The sequence below is a fragment of the Leopardus geoffroyi genome, chromosome C2, assembly GCF_018350155.1.
Source record: "Leopardus geoffroyi isolate Oge1 chromosome C2, O.geoffroyi_Oge1_pat1.0, whole genome shotgun sequence".
NCBI classification, from domain to species: Eukaryota; Metazoa; Chordata; class Mammalia; order Carnivora; family Felidae; genus Leopardus; species Leopardus geoffroyi.
This window is the reverse complement of record NC_059333.1, coordinates 31,023,713-31,041,743: the sequence shown is the minus strand read 5'-3', so window position 1 is coordinate 31,041,743 and position 18,031 is coordinate 31,023,713. Positions and strand designations below refer to the sequence as shown.

Here is an 18,031-nt window from a genome sequence, read left to right as displayed (position 1 = left end):
AGAGAGAGAGGAGGAGAGAAAAGCCCAAGCAGGCTCTGTGCTGCCATTGGGCTTGAACCCAGAAATCGTGAGATCATGACCCGAGCTGAAGAGTAGGACACTTAACAAACTAAGCCACCCAAGCGCCCCTGCCTTTGATACTTGATATTCATTTTTACAATGTGAGGTGTCATTCACTAGTGTTCTGTGATAAATATGTTAAATCCTCCGATATATGAAAAGTATCAATATTGAGTAGCATGTTTTTATTTTATTTCCTTCTAAACATTCAAATATAATTTTCCACATGACAGATACACAAAGATTAGTTTTAAAAAAAGTCAGTAAGTTTTTTCCTGCACAGGGTGAGTGGAAGGCTGCCTGCTGAGAGAATTTCCAACCTGAAAGATATTGAAATGTCTTCCCACTAGTTAAAATCTTCCCTGTTCTACTTCTAGTGGTAAAAGGAGATTTGGAATGAAGCAGAGAAAAGGGAGTGCTGAAATCAAATTTTACCTGCTTTACAATTCTACTTAGAGTCAGTCAAGCTTTATTAAAATGCATGTATAGGGGCAGCTGGGTGATTCAGTTGGTCAAGCATCTGACTTCGGCTCAGGTCATGATCTCAAGGTTCCTGAGTTTGAGCCCCGCATCAGGTGAGCTTCAGCCTCCCCCCCCTCCCCCCCAACATAGGGTGAGTTCAAGTCTCCCTTTGGGTGAGCATGAGCCCTGCTTTGGGTGAGCACAGGTGCCCCACTGGGTGAGATTGAGCCCCGCATCAGGAGCCTCACTTTGGGCTCCATGCTGATGGTGCAGAGCCTGTGTGAGATTCTCTCTCTCTTGCCTTCTCTCTGCCCCTTATTCAGTTGCACCCTCTCTCTCTCAAAAAAAAATAAGTAAATAAAGCAAAATAAAATAAAATGTGTGTATATATACAAATTGCATGAAATATATATTATATATTAATATATATAAATTGCACCAGATGTTTAAGTATAATCCAAGATCACAACTGAGGTTGGAAAGAAAGGAAATATCTTATGTTACAAAATTAATCTAAATACTTATCCCAAAATAGACTTTTTGTTTATTTAGGGAAAAAAAATTACCAATGCTCTCATGAATTAACAATAAAGTTTGGACACTATATAGACATTACCATGCAGTAAAAATGTGAAAACAGTAGGCTTTCCATTTTGTGAGGAAAATGACATTGCTTTCATACTGGTAAAATTTAAAACATTCCCAGAGAAGTTTTATGAAAACCAAAATATAAATAGAACAAGTACAAATCAAGTATATTCCCTATAAGTTTTATAACACACTTCAAAGAAAGAAAAAAATAGCCTTGTATGAAATCTTTGTGCTCCTACAACATCAGAAATTTTAAACTTTGATACATATTCCACTAATCATTCCTATTTAAAATCCCCATTTTTAAAGTTGTATAAGGACAAGAATATGAAAATTTTAACAGGTGAAGGGTAGGATGTACATGGACGGAGATTATAAAAAAGATCATAAAGTCAGATATACGTTGCTAGGTACCTGTGGTTTGGATTTTCATTTGCTTCTCACTTAGCAGAGAACATCAGTTGCTAGAAGGCAAATTATTAGTTGAAGGTAAATCCATTCTGGGAGTCAGCCATCTATCAATTAAGTATAAAGGTTTTGAAAGGCTGCTCTCTGGCTTGGCCTTATTCCAAAATATTTGAAGGGCATAGCACCTTCTGAGTTAGCAGTTCCTCTACAAGCAGATGGATATCAATCACAATGAGAAATGATAATAGGAACTGTACTATTCTTGTCAAGCTCAAAAACCAACAGATATTTTCAAATTAAATGCATAGGTTTTAAAAAGAACTGATATTAAAAAAAAATAATAAAAGGGAGAAGAAAAAGAAGAACAAGGAAGTCTGATATAATTTTACTAAAAGCACAAACCTAAAAGTTAAGAGAGCTATGTTATTTGTAAGGAGTGAGGGAATGAATGTGGGGGATAAAAATGTAATGCCTCGAATGTGGATATCTTAGAACTTTGCAGTGAAACTAGCACGGTCAATCTCTTATTATTTTCACTTAGGTCAAGCAAAGGGATAAACATAAACTAGCCCATGAATTAAGTCAGTTCTTCCCTATGACTTAGATGATTTGTACGTGCATCACAGGGATGAACTGTAACATGGTGATTGATTAAATAGATGGGTTGATGGACAATACCTACAAGGAGTGAAAGTAGAGGACTGGACTGCAGAACAAGAAGTACATGAAATATCATGAATGTTCAAGACTCTGACACTTGGCAGTTATTACCTAGTATTCCTTGCTGGGAAGAATGCCTCCCTGATGTGGTGAGATAGCACTCAGAATGATAAAACACAAGGGAGAAACCATCAGCGACCAATGGAATATGAGAATGGGAGTATGATTGCAAGTCACAAAGTTTGGAATCCCCTTTTCAATGGATACACTATACTGCTTTCTCTAGTCTTTGAAACGTATTCTAACCAGTAAATAATAAGCTTTATTTTCATAAGATACAGATATGAGCCATAACGTTAGAATCAAATCATCATATTTAAATACTGTTAAATAACCAGTAAGACAACCAAGTGGGTCCTATCCCTTCCATTTTGCAGTATTTAGACATTATCAGTGGCTTAGAAGCCTACAAGCTACAGCAGCATATAAGCTTAATAAACTATGAAGTTTCTGTCAAAATCAGTTATTAAGACATTTGTAAACATTTAAACTTAAAATTAAAACTAGAAATAGAAGACTGAATAAAATGTGTCAAAAAATTCTAAAATGTTTGTAGGATGATGTTAAATGAAAATTATTCCCTTCTAAATTCTAGAAAGTGTGAAATATTGTGAGACAACTTATTTTTATGATTGTTGTTAGAGGAAATACTTAAAATGAATTGCAATTAAAATGATTATTAACTATAGCTTCATTACTGAGTTCACTCTTCTAATCACTGACTTGATAATTCCACCCCCTCCCCTATCTCCTCTGCCTCAGAAATGTTTTGAAGGTCACAATTTTTGACTCCTTGAAATTCTGTTTCAGACTCTAAAAAGAAAACATTTTTGCAAATAGAATATCTAGGATCTTCTTTTTCTTCTGCTGCTTCTTTTCCTTCTCCTTTTTCTTCCTTCTAAAATGATGATGGGTTACCTTGAAATAGACACCCTCTTTAAGTGATTATTAAGTCATTTAATTCATGCCTCATCAGTCTTATTAATTGTGATGAGATTTTTTTTTTCTTATTTTTATTTGCCGTCCGGGACATGTCCTACTGTAATCTGCGTCTTGAAATACTAAAAGCTATATTTTAAATATTTTTGTTCTTACTGAGCATGTTAGTAACGCTCTTGCCTAAATCCACTTCTCAAATAATGGCTGCATAGCATGCAGTCTGTGTGTGTGTGTGTGTGTGTGTGTGTGTGTGCTGTGCTTGTGAGTGACTGTTTTGAAGAACTACTTGAGAAAAAAATGGTTACACATATCCATGTGCATTCTTGTTGCACTTCATTGGAGATACAAGCAAAAAGCTTGCCTTGTGTTTATAACGTAATATGGAAAAGAGATGCATTAAAGCACGTTGTTTATAATTGCATTTTACAGAGCAGGTGTTTAAAACAAGCCCAAAACATCTATTCATTCATTCGTTCATTTACTCATTCGTTATTCAATTCCATTCCTTCTCTTTCATTTCATTACATTCCTAAAGATAAGAGGTTTTCTTAGCTAGAAATAGTCTCTTACCAGCATAATTACTGAGTCCCTTTCTCTTCTTTCTTCGCCAATACAACCAGATGCTAAAACCCATCAAGATTACCCAGCAGGCACCACCAATACCAGCTATAAAGGCTGGTTGCTTCACAACATCAGTGATTTGTTCAGTTATGCTGTTATTGTTTTCAGTAATGACAACTTCATTACGTCCCCCTGTGGAAGAAATAATAGTTTTAGTAAACATTATTATGAAAGTCAACACAGGAATACATACATGGTGTACCAAAGGCAGAGAAAATTAGAAAATTCCTATGAAGGTAGGTAATAATTGTGCTCTGAGCCTGTCAAAATTATTGATAAGCGTATATTGTACATTTCAGAAGAAGAATCAAGTTATGAGTTTAAAATGTGATTAAGAACATTGCTCCCTTATGCTTGGGGTTACTATGAATAGATTCAGAACTGCTTCTTGATTTATTGCCTTATAAATAAGTACTAATGCAAGTGCTAGTGGGCAAAATAACAGCAACTTTTCTTCAGCCAAATAAAGCATATTTTAATATAGTCTTGCTAAAATAAAATTTTAAAAAGCAACTACAACATTCACAGGGTATTTATAAATTGTCTATCCTCTATAGCACTGCCTAAGTTGAAGTGTTCAAGATTTAAAAATAGGTAACTTAATATTATCCTTAATATGCTAACAGGGAATTTATTTTGATCAAACAGCCTTTAATTTTTTTTTGGAATGTATTAAAACTACTATATAAAACAATGACAATTATAGAAGTATATTTTCATAGAGATTAGTGTCTATAATTAAAATGTCACAAAAAGATAAATCTCACATATTCCTTTAAAACTAAACTAATTTGAAAATCCACTTGTAGGTTTAATTAAAAAGACAACTTTAAAATTAATTCTAAGGTCTATGTTACTAAAGTAAACATTTACTTTTTAAAATTAATTTATTTATTTTGAGAGAGAGATAGAGAGCAAGCAGGAGATGGCCAGAGAGAGAGGGAGGGAGAGAGAGAATCCCAAGCAGGCTCTGTGCTGTCAGCATACAGCCCAACACGGGGATTGATCTCAGGATCTATAAGATTCGGGACCTGATCTGAAATCAAATCAGACGCTTAACCAACTGAGTCACCCAGATGACCCACTAAAATAAACATTTAAATCTGGACTATTATTCTAGAAATACTCATGTTTTTGAGAATTTAGACGTCTCAGAGATAATTAAAATCTTAATCCACATTTTAAAATAGTTAAAAACTCATGGAATCATAGAATCACTTAAGAGCAAAGATTTAGGTTAGGTGTTTATATAAGAGATTAAGAAATTTACACACTGATGTGAAATTATTTGTAATGTCAACATCATATCTTGTTAATTACTAATCAAAGGCTTTTTAAAAGAAATTGAAATTGAAATATGGCTAATTTCAACATATTACATCCAAAGATGTTCATTGTTTTAGTTATCATGGCACTACAATATATTAGAAAGAACACGGTCTTTGAAGTTTTCTGTTTGAATATCATCCCTGCCACTTACTAGCTTAAGTAAGCAATAACCTCATGTAGGTCACTTAATCTTTTCAAGTACCTGTTTCTGCTAGTTGGCAACAGTCCTGTTTCAAATATTTGGGAGTGTTATTTAAGATAATGTATGTAAAGAGGCTGATAGGAACACAGTAGTTTGTTGATTCAAAATTAGGACCCAGGTATAGGTACAGGTTACTTTAAGAACCACTCACATAACTTCAGGGATATAAGTTGTAAATTGTCCAGATGTGAGATCTGGAAAACCACAGATGGCTTGTTTACTAGTTTCTTCTTTCTTTCAGGTCAGAAATTAACCTACATTTCCCAGACTCGCTTGTAGTTGAAGTGAAACAAAGTGACTGAGTTATTGGCCAATACAGCAGGGGCACAAGTTATGCATACTACTTCCAGATCTGACCCAGACACTACTGTAACAATACTTGACATTCTCTTTCCTTCCTAATGTTAAATAGAAAGAGCGGATCTTTGGAGGATTCTGACCCCGCTCAAAGATGGCACAGCTAGTGACTGGAAGGATTGAAATCCCCTGAATAACTGTGGAGTAGAAGCCCCACCCATTCTGCTATTCCATACTAGACAGGGCTATGAATAAGAAAAAATAAACAACCTTTATTTTTTTAAGCCAATCAGTACATAGGCTTGTTTCTTACAGCTGCTAATATTTTTGTTATGCATACTTATATTCTATTTCTGAAATGTCTTTTGTGTTAAATTCTAGATGTGAAAACCAGATTCACTTATGTAATAAACCTGGTTAATTTTTCCAACCTATTTGCCCTTTATTATTATACATATAAACTTAGTTTAAAATGTATTTAAAGGGGCACCTGGGTGGCTCAACTGGTTAAGCATCTGACTTCAGCTCAGGTCATAATCTCATGGTTCATGAGTTCAAGCCCTACATTAGGCTCTCTGCCTCTCCCCTGCTCACTTGCCCTCTATCAATTATAAACATTTTAAAAAATGTATTTAAACTGAGCTCATATTTTCAATATGAGACATGCACATATCTGGCGATTTTTCTAACTACTAATAGTTACTAAAAAGAAAACAAACACCTTATAGAACAAAGAGAAAAGAAAATGTGTCCTTCATTTGTGTAAAAGGTCCATAAAATATCATATTTGGTATAGTGTGATATATATGTTACCCAAGGTTTATTACTATTTCTTATGCTTCTGGTATTTTTGAAAAATGTTGTCAGTTGGACTAATTAGAGTATAGACAAGGGATGCATGTGACCTGTAACGCTCCATTGTTCTTGCAGACAAAAAATATAATGAAATGTAATGTCTTTCTCCCATTGGAGAGTAATGAAGAACAAAACTAATTTGTTGGACTAAAAATTAATTAGACACATCAGATTCGATTGTACCTATTACTGTGAAAGTTTGCAGCTGTTCCACATATTATTACCAACTATATAAGGTAAGCATTAAATGGCCAAATGATTAAAGAAACAATAGATATATTATTAAACAAGATTGCTTGAAAATTTTAAATCAAAGTAAATTTGTTACATGGCATACTCTTTGATGCTTACATATGTAAATATATGTGGTTGCATTTCTGTATCTGTAAATGCAACAGTACAGAACTATGGACACTTTGAGGTAAAAGTCATCTTACCAGTGGAAAATACAGACAAAAGAACAATATTGCCTTTAAACTTGTGTAAGGCTATTTATTATCTTTATACAATATTTTAATATTCCCTTAATGGAACTTTCTGGAATGAAAACTAAACTGAGAAGAAATAGATGAAACTGTGCATAGTCTGGTATGAGACAAATCTAAAGTTATCAGCCATAAATTACATCAAATGCCAACACATGATTTAATTAAAGCAAAGTGGAAGTGTGGTAGAGCTTGAGTCCCTTTGAATGCTGTTTCTAGTACTGACTAGAAAATAGAGAAAGCACAAATTGAAACAGAAAAAGAGATTAGCCATCCTAAATCACTTTTCAACTAAGGAATAACAGTTGTGTAGATAAGGTTATCAGACAAGATGTTAAGGTAGACGTGCTGGAGTAATTAAAGAAACAATTAAAGGCTTCTTCCGTACAACAGTAGATATTAAAAAGAAATAAATCTCTTGAGGACGAATAGCCTTTTCTGCATTGAATTGTGCGTGTGTGTGCATGCATGTGTTTTTATGTGTGAGTGCATGTATTTATTTTCAATTCTATTTGATTATAGCTTGAATATTGCATATTCTAGCTGCTTGAACAGAAGATAGAAATAGTGTTTATTACATGTTTTTATTCATAGAAAATTTGGAAACAGTTATATGATACATTAAAATAACCCAAAAGGTACTAGCTATACATTTGAACACAGTCCTTTTAAAATGATAGAAATTTAAGAAAACTTTATTTTTGATTTAAAATACTCTAAATTAGCTTTCTTTTTTTAAAATTACTATACAAATTGGATCCTGAGGAATTTAACAGAAACCCATGGGGGAGGGGAAGGAAAAAAAAAGAGGTTAGGGTGGGAGACAGCCAAAGCATAAGAGACTCTTAAAAACTGAGAACGAACTGAGGGTTGATGGGGGGTGGGAAGGAGGGGAGGGTAGGTGATGAGCATTGAAGAGGGCATATTTTGGGATGAGCACTGGGTGTTTTATGGAAACCAATTTGACAATAAATTTCATATATTAAAAATAAAATAAAATAAAATAAAATTACTATACAATTGTTAAAATTCTTAATTGACATCACATGAGCTTGGTTAAATGGTATTCTTGTAATGTTGTACTTGCTTCCAAGTATAATAAATCCCCCAAATATGGGGAACAACACAAGTAGTCCTACAAAAAAGAAAAAAAAACCTTCCCTTGCTTGAGAATTTTACTTATTAATAAAGGTAATAGAAAAAAAACAGGAAATAAAAATATAGATACTTGATAATCTTTGAATTAGACATATTACATTTCATATATGCATGAGAGAGGAGAAAAACCTTAAAGCTTTGTTTACTTATCTGTTTCTCATAGAAAACAATGCTTTTTAAAGATATTTCATAAACATTTTTTCAGGGAAAAATTAATTGCATATATATATATATGCATACACACATTATATATATGTATACACACACACACACACACACATATGTCAGTTAAATCCTTTTGGGTGTACCTGTATTTTTCTCTTATTCCAATTTATTTTAGAAAATCTCAGAAGGGCAAGACTGTAGGTTCCCCTCAGGTTAAGAAATTAATTCAGTCTGTATGACTAATTAAGAAAGGGAAGGCAATTTAAAGGAAAGTTAATACTATAACTTTTCTCTTTAATTCTTTTAATATATAAAAGAACAAAAACTTGGAGGATATAAAAAATCAACAATATGACTGAATGTTAAATCTCTTCATGTTCAATAAATACTTTGTAATAAGAAACAATTTTCCAGAAATTGGCAGTGTGCTCTGTGTGTATCATTTCAAAAATAAAACAAACAGAAATCAATGGAACTGGCATATTCTTTTTTTTTAATGTGATTTTTCAAACAGGGAGAGAGAGAGAGAGTGAGAGAGAGAGCAAGGGACGGACAGAGAGAGGAAGGACAGAGGATTTGAAGTGGGCTTTATGCTGACAGCAGAGAGCCCAATGAAGGGCTTGAACTCACAGCCTATGAGATCATAACCTCAGCTAAAGTCAGACATTTAACCAACTGAACCACTCTGGTGCTCCCTGAGACATTCCACTGTACCAAACTCTCAGCAAATATTCTTAAAATATGTAAACTCTAGGAAGAGTATTTTTTTAAGAATTAAAGATACTAATAACCAAATGAAAGCAGAAAGAACTAAAAGGATTTATCCCTTGAAAGCAGAGAACTCTACGGAAATCTGTACTTTTGGGGCTTTCTTTTCCCCTTGAAGATTTCAATCCCTACAGTACTGGGCAGCTAGGACCCAAGTTGCAATCCTCAATTGTACTGGTCTGAGGTGTCAGAGGATAGTGTTCTGAAATGACAGAATGACTGAAAAATTTCACTGGGAAGCCATGTGAAAGAGCCACAGGAAAATGATATTCCCAAATCCCCAATCGACACCCTTCGCCTCCCCCCACCCCTGCAGAATCCTAAGGTTAACCCTTAGTTGCATGAAGAATGAAGATTCCAAACATCTCATGAAAATCAAAAGCTAGAAAGCTGAAAAGGCTAAACAGACTTTCAACAGATGTCCACTGCAAAGATTGTGTTCAAACCTCAAATTTCATCAAGTTGGGAAAACAGATAAACATATTAGGTTTTTCACTGAACCCTCTTGAGAGCCATGATTTAGAAGAAAAGATCATGTTGAGATTTTGCTTGATAATAAGGTCAAATATAAACAGCCCTATACTAACAAATGTAAAATCCAAACCACCACAAGATCAAGATGATCAGCCAGTAACATAACTTACTTTAGAACAAAACCCAACTTTCTTTAGAAGATCACAAAATTTTATGGTATGCATCTGCAATATCTAGTATACAGCAAAAAAATACTAAACACGCAAAAACAAGCAAAATAACAGCAAAAGAAAGAAAGAAAGAAAGAAAGAAAGAAAGAAAGAGGCACAAACAACAGGAAAAAAATGACCAAAGGTCAAGAGAAAAGGTAATCAATAGAAACAGACCATAAGATGATACACATGTTGAAATTAGGAGACAAGGACATTAAAATGGCTATTACAATATGTTCATGGACTTAAATTAATAGAGTCATTATAAACGAATATATGAGGGATGAAAATGTAAAAGAAGAACAATGGAAATAGTAGAACACAAAAGTGTATTATATAAAATTAATAATTCACTGGATATTTTCATTTCTGCCCAGAAAGAAATAACAGGTATGGGACATGTAATCTCACCATAAATAAGTAGAAAACTAAGCAAATATGTAAAACAAAAGGGAAGCATTGTGAAAAAAGGGAAATAAACAAGGGAGATCATATTATTTTCATAGCTTTTGGTCAAATGTGGCTAAGTTAAAGAAATAGAGGAATTCAGGGACATTAAGGAAATTGAATTTATGGAACAAAATATCTGAAAAAAAATGAGTAACATAAAATACTTTCTTTAGTTTTAATTTACTTAAAAGAGAATTAATGATTTAAAGTGAAGCAAAAAGTAATACCTTAGTTTGTATATTGGTGTTTATTATATGTATAAGAGTAAAATTTTAACAATAGAAAAATATTGAGAGCAAGGAAAATGGGATTATATTTTTTAAGATCCTTATAGGCAAATCCTAGAGTAACCATTTTTTAAAAAATAGTGGATATAAACTATAATATAGAGAATTATTTAATTCATCCAAATGAAATTGGGAACTTAGGAAAACAGGAATAGAGTTAGAAAACAAATAGCAAGATGGTAATTCTAAGCCAAAACACATCACTGATTACATTAAAGATAATGGTGTAAGCATTCCAATTAAAAGATTGTCATATTTTTAAAAACTTTTTAAATGTTCATTTTTGAGAGAGAGAGAGAGAGAGAGAGAGCGCATGAACAGGGGAGGGGCAAAGAGAGAGGGAGACACAGAATCTGAAGCAGTATTCAGGCTCTTAGCTGTCAGCACAGAGCCTGATGCAGGGCTCTAACTCACCAACTATGAGATCATGACCTGACCTGAAGTCAGATGCTTAACCAACTGAGCTAGCCAGGTGCCCCAAGACTGTCATATTGAATTTAAAAAAGAGTTAACATGCAGTTTAAATAACAGAAATGTACAGTTTCTCTGTAAAAGGATGGAAACAACACAAGCCATACAAACACTTATAAGATAATTAGCTATTAGTATAGCTATAGCTATATAACACTTATAAGATAATTAGCTATTAGTATAGCTATACTAATATAAGACAAACTAAATTTCTGGAAAAAGATATTACTGGCTTATAAAGTGGGGTATTCCATTGTGATAAAGGGTAAGTTCATTAATAAGATATAACAACCCTAAAATGTATTCACTTAAAAGGAGTAGTAAAAAACAAAAACATATAGATGGAAATGAGAAATACCCAAATCTTTAATTACAATAAATTTCCAGACTCTTTTCTTATTGATTGAAAGAATCAATAGGTAGAAAATCAGTAACGACCTAAATAATACTACCAACTAATTTGACATGACATTTATAGAACATTCCACTGTAGAACAGAAATATATACATACTTTTCAAGTGCACAAGGAACATTCATTAAGACCAAATGCTGGGCCATAAAATGAGTCTCCATATTTGAAGCCTAAATTCATACAATATACATTCCCTGAACTATTGGAATTAAATTATAAATCATAAAGAAAAACCTATCTGAAAAATCCCCAAACATTTGGAAATATAATGATATGCTTCCAAATAACCTCTACAAAGTAAAAAAAGTCCTTTGGGGAAGTGAAAAGTATTTTCAACATTGTGATAAATGGAAATATAACACCTCAAAATGTGTAAGATTCAGCTGAACATGTGTTTAGCAAGAAATGTATAACTTTATATATCCATATTAGAAAAGAAGAAAGGTCCAAATCATTGATATAAATATCTATCTTAAAAAGCAACATAAAAGTAAGTAGAAGAAAAAAGAGCAGAAATTAATCAGAAAGAAAATAGCAAAGTCAAAAGTTTCTACTTTGAAAAGATTAATAACATTGATAAATCCATATCAAGACAGCTTGACATTGAAGGGGAGGGAGCAAAAAAAAATGGAGGAAAAAAAAGAGAACACAAATTCTCATCATTTAAGCATAAAAGAGATGACATTACCACACATCCTGCAATCATCACAATTAAGTGTATTATAAATAAGGAGGTAGTGCAAATAAGCATATGATTATAAATTCAACAACTTAGATGCATTAGACAAATTCAAAACCAAATGTCCATTTATCACAACCAATACAGGACTAATAAAATTCTAAATAAATGTAAATTCATAAATATAAATAGAATCCACAAAAAAAAAACCTCTAGGCACAGATATTATCACTGATTTTGACAAAGTATTTAAGGAAAAAATAATTAAAAGGCCTACAAAAACTCTTGCAGACTATAGTAGAGAAAGGAATACTTCCCAATCCCTTTTACAAAGCTAAACACTCTGATTCTAAAACCTGACAAAGACATTAGAAGAAAATAAATCTATTGATCACTATCCCTCACGAACATGGATGCAAATTTTTTTTTTTTTTTACCAGATGTTAGCAATTAGATCCAGTAGTATCTACAAAAAACATATTTTGACCATGTGGGATTTAACCCAGAAACAAGTGCAAGATTTATTCACCTTTAAAACAATACAATAGAATTTACCATATTAAAACAAATAAGAAAAGAGATAGAATATTACTTGAATACACTCAGAAAAATATGTCACAACTATTAAAATAAATAAGTGAAGTGAGTAAGGTCAAAAGATAAAAGGGCAATATATAAAATTAACTTTATATATAATTTAGAACAGTTAGAAAAGGAAATTTTACAAACATACTTATAATAGTATAAAAAATCAAATAGGGAAAGTTTAATAAACCATGGGATGATATACTTATTAAAATAAAATAAATAAGCCTCAAACCTCAAACCACATGCAATTACTTTAAGATGAATTATAGACATAATTGTAAGAGCTAAAATTATAAAGCTGCTAGAAGAAAATATAAGAAAATGTCTTTGGTATCTGTAGGTAAGACACAATTTCTTAGAAAGCACTACACATAAAAGAAAAAATGTGGTAAATTGTTGTTCACTAAAATTTAAAAATTTGCTGATCAAAAGACACTATTAAGAAAATAAATCCATAGACCAGGAGAAAATATTTGCAATACAAATATATGACAAAGATCTGTACTCAGAATATAACTTCTTCTACCCAGTAACAAGAGACAAGCAATTCAATTTTAAAAAGGCAGAGATTTGGAAATTTTACATAAGAAAATATGCAAATGGCCAATAAACACATGTAAAATTGTTCACCATCACAAGCTATCAAAGAATATTGACGTTTAAACGACAGTGAGGTAGTCTTTTAAACTCATTAGAATAACTAAAATTATGGACTGGCAACTTCAAATAATGTAAATGTACAAAAAGTGAAAGTCATATTCTTTGTTAATGAGAGTATAAAATTATACAACAATATGAAAAAGTGTTTGCAGGTTTTTATACACTATGTCAATCCTATTACCCAGAAATGCCACTTCTAAATGTTTCTCTAAAGGAAATAAAAACGTATGTCCTCAAAAAGACTTACACAAGAATGTTCACTCTCTCAGGAGAAAAGCAGAGAAACAAAATATGATACATTCACCAGACTGAATACTGCTCAGAAATAACACATATGAATTGCAAACCTGGGTAAATCTCAAAACACATTGTTTAGTGAAAGTTAGACACATATTATTATATTTTGTCTGATTCCACTTAGATGTATTTCAAGAACAGGCAAACACAATGCTACTAGGGAAAAATGTTCTGTAATGATGATAGTAGATTTGAAAGGCAGTTCTTCTTGGGGCACCTGGGTGGCTCGGTAGGTCAAGTGTGTGACTCTTGATTTAGGCTCAGGTCGTGATCTCAGGGTTTGTTGGTTTGAACCCTGCATCGAGCTCTGCCCTTACAAGGAAGAACCTGCTTGGGATTCTCTATCTCCCTCTCTCTCTGCCCTCCTCAGCTCTCTCACTCTCTCTCAAAATAAATAAGTAAACTTAAAAAAAAAATAGGGATTTCTTCTTCAGGATAATATCCTCCGATTAAAAAGTTTCTTCTGGCATGTTTCTGGTTAAATTTTGACATTTTCCTGGCTAAAAGGAAGTATGCAGGTTTGAAACATAATGCATTTTTTTTTCAGTAACTGCCTCATTTCCTATTATATTTCAACGGCATCAAAATTATTCATGAAATTACTGATTGAAAATTATTTTCAAATTAACTTTCAGCATTTAAAGACTTAGTGCTAATAATTTAAAGAAGTTTGTGGGAATCTTAAGAGCACAAGAAATTGCTAATGATTTCTTCAAGAAGCCCTAGTGAGTCAGCCTATTTGCCTATATGATGAGGGCACCCTCTCAATCATTGCTGCATATCCACTCTTAGGATATAGGTTAAAAAAACCTACACACACTGGTACTTACCAATTATTATCGGCTGCGGTTCACTTTTTACTCCAATCCCTGCACTGGTACTAGCTGCAACCTCTACCCGGTATTGAATACCTGGGAATAATCCACCAATTATGACAGATCGAATGGCTGCATCCACAGTTTTGTTGATATGGAATCGTGTTTCATTCCCCAGACACCAGATCTATAAAAATGTAAAATGAATAACAAAAGAATATAAAATTATCCTTTTTGTTAAATTGAAATATTTTTTAGTAGTAACCAATCTATTCTCTAGGCTTATAGAAATATTTGTAAATGACATTTTTGAGAGCCTAATTTTGCAGTTTATTTATATATGTGTATGCGTGTTTGTGTGTGTGTGTGTGTGCATGTGTGTGTATTAAAGGAAGAACAATAATAAAAAAAAGAAGAACAATAAGGGAAGCTAAAACTATGCTATGTTCCTTTATACCTTATAATCAACACTGAACGCTCATCACACAATGATTCTTTTAACACTTCTGTAAAGTGGTCTTTGGTTACACACAACATTCGGGTATGGATTAAAACACATAAACTCCTCTACTTAATTTATTTATCAAGATTTATTATGCATATAATCTATTAAAATACAGTGATTATGAGTTGTAATATCCAAGGTATATAGGCACACATCTAAGTAATTTATATTTTATTTAAGAAAATATTAACTTACCCAGAAGTAGTTAACAAGATTAATTGACCTAAGTTATAAGTATTGACTGAGATGAAATTAAAGCCAGTATTTACATCGACAGTAATAAATCTTAATATTGATCAAAACATATGTACACACACACATACACATGCATGAGAACAAAGTGGTGAAAAGTCTTTAAACACTGATGTGAGAGAACCTAGGCTTTTACCACAAATAAGAATCACATTTTAAGGCATACCTTTTATCTGAGATATGGGGATTTTTTACTGTCAAATTCATTACAAAAAGAATTACACTGTGAACATATATTGTATTCATAACACACAGTATTTCATAATCTACATATAGACACATAATTGGGAACACACATAGTTTGTTCCTGAAATGGGTAAATTCCTGACTTTTTATTTAAAATAATTCTTGTAAACTGTATATTTCTTTTATTTGCACAATGATATCTAAATTACTAATGTAGGAATATTTAGGCCTCACCAAAATATACACTTTGTTACCAAAATAAGGCAATCTCATATGAGTGAGAAAGGTTACAATTTAGGACAAATTTTATCATGTTATAATCAAAATCAGTATTTAAGTCAATGTAATTTTACTTAAAATTAGTTCCAGATAATACAAAAGTATAATCTTAACTTCATTAAAACACACACACACACACACACACACACACACACACGCACTCGCGCGCGCGCGCACATGCACGCACGCATGCACAAGAATAGATCATACTTTGCTCTTAAAACGATGTGCTCTAATCCTTGTAAAATGTCATATATATATTTATAATTATAATTATGCTATTGTAAAACTTATATTTCACACACATGTTTCTTTATAAAGTGATGGGAATAATTTTAGAGTAAGTGCTTCTGTACATTGCTCGTTCCAGTAAGTTAACATTTAACTTAGGAAAATTCTATTTTGAATGTATTATTTTTTATTAGAAATAACAGAATTCAATCTGCAATGATTTCAGTGCAATTATTCATCTTCATTTTACATAACAGCTATAAACTTTTGGGGTGAGGTGGGGTGTCTAGTTTACTATTCTAATAGATCTATCTAGCATGTTAATTTTCAAAATTCCATAAATAACTATTAATAGCAAAAATCATAGTTTTGAATTTTTATAAGGTTTAATGAGGTGTTTTACTGTTGTATGTGTTCTAATCACATCACAGCTAATCAAAATTTTATTTCTCAAAGTTAGACTTCTTCTGTCTCTTAAACATCAAACGATGGCAAAAAGACAATGGATGTATATTGTTTCTAAACAGCAACAAATTTATCAGGAGCCTCCGCCTCCAACTTTCTAAACCTTGGAAGCATCTTTTTATGAGACCACAGTTTAAACATATCCTTGCTAAGGCCCATTACAAAGAAAGTTAATAACAATAATACAGGAAGTTTCTGGAAGGAGAGTTTCACTACCCACTCTTGAACCCAATCTCTCTAAATCTTTGAGGTTCTGAAATCATGCCATACTAAAAAAACCAAAGACCAAAAACCAAACACTCCACTGTTACGGTTTACTAGTCCAAATGAGTTTGTGTATCTGTGTCTTGGGGTTCGTTTCTAACTCCTTATGCATTTGTTTCTTTACCTGTCATAAAACAATATAAAAATTACGTTATACACAGACTCAATCAGAGAGCCTTTGGAGACATGCTTCACGCATGTGACACTGAGACTTCTTTGAGAAGCTTCTCTGTGAGCCTTTCTTCTTCACTCAGGCCCTACCTTGTATTCTTGGATAATTCCATTCTGATGGTCTGGAGGAGGAGGATCCCAGGAAACACTAATACTTGTGCTATTGTGGCTTCCAACTGTCAGCACAGTGACAGATTGTGGAGGGGCACTTGGGGCTGCAGAGGAAATAATTAGAATAAACACAAACTGTAAGTCTTGATGTGCATTAATGCCGCTTACAGAATATGAGGATAAGTAGCATGAGGTCTGGTTTCCAGTAGTTCTGAATTTGCATGTATTATTCAACAGTGACAGTTTTTTTTAATGTCCTCTAAATATAATGGATAGATTTAAAGTAAATACAACAGCTGTGTTAATATGTGCTCAATAATAAATTTAACAACTTACATTCTAATGAGTGTTTTCTGTATGCCCAGCGCTGAGCTAAGTGTCATATTTAATTATCACACTAACCTCAAGAAGTAAAAACAACTCTTATCTCAGTTTTACAGAAAAGGAAAGAAGAGAGTACTGTCTAAGAAGAGAGCTGTCTAAGTCAAACACCAAGGCAGAATTTGAACCCAGGGATGTCTGGCTATAGAACTTTGGTTCTTTGACTCCAATAGGCTCTCTTTCTGGAAAAAAACAAAACAAAACAAAACAAAACACCCCTTTCAAAAGTATTCTGAGAGGATGCATTCCTCAAATTGTCATCAAATGTTTTCTCTGAATGGTGTCATTAATGACAGTCTTTTTGTTTTGTTTTATTTTGTGTTTAATAAATAAAATTAGAAACACAGCAATAAATTTCACCAATATAAGAAAATATACTTTTTTTCATATTGGGAAAAATAATTAACATATACATAGTCTCATAACGTAAGATTTAAAACTTATATAGATGGGAAAGACTTTCTGAAGTTATAAATGAAAACAGTTCATGTTGGGTCAGATGTGAAATGGATAGGTTTTAATTTCCTATACTTCTCATTCTTTATGGTTTCTCCTATAACTAATTATAATCATACTGAGAAAAGATGAGTGAGAAAAAAATTTCTGATTTTAGACTGCAGCATCTGCTCTCCAGTCTATCTGAGAGCTGAAAAATACTGATTTACAGGAATTTTATCAATTTTCAGTAAATCTCTGAGTAGGAAAAACAAAATGAAATACCAGTTGAAACAAAAATCAAAGAATTTTGTGGCATTAAAGGATTTCTGTGTAAAAGGATCA

General features: G+C 32.5%; 1 protein-coding gene across 21 annotated transcripts in view; it reads right to left on the bottom strand.

Moving 5' to 3' along the window:
- ROBO2 (roundabout guidance receptor 2) overlaps window positions 1–18,031 on the bottom strand; it is a 1,707,596-nt gene that overhangs the window by 63,029 nt on the left and 1,626,536 nt on the right. For all 21 annotated transcript variants that reach the window (XM_045501643.1, XM_045501648.1, XM_045501642.1 and 18 more), the window contains 3 exons: window positions 16,850–16,974; window positions 14,422–14,593; window positions 3,751–3,933 (listed from right to left, as the gene is read on the bottom strand). In XM_045501643.1, the coding sequence (XP_045357599.1) occupies window positions 3,751–3,933; window positions 14,422–14,593; window positions 16,850–16,974 (480 nt within the window). The remainder of the gene's footprint in view (window positions 1–3,750; window positions 3,934–14,421; window positions 14,594–16,849; window positions 16,975–18,031) is intronic.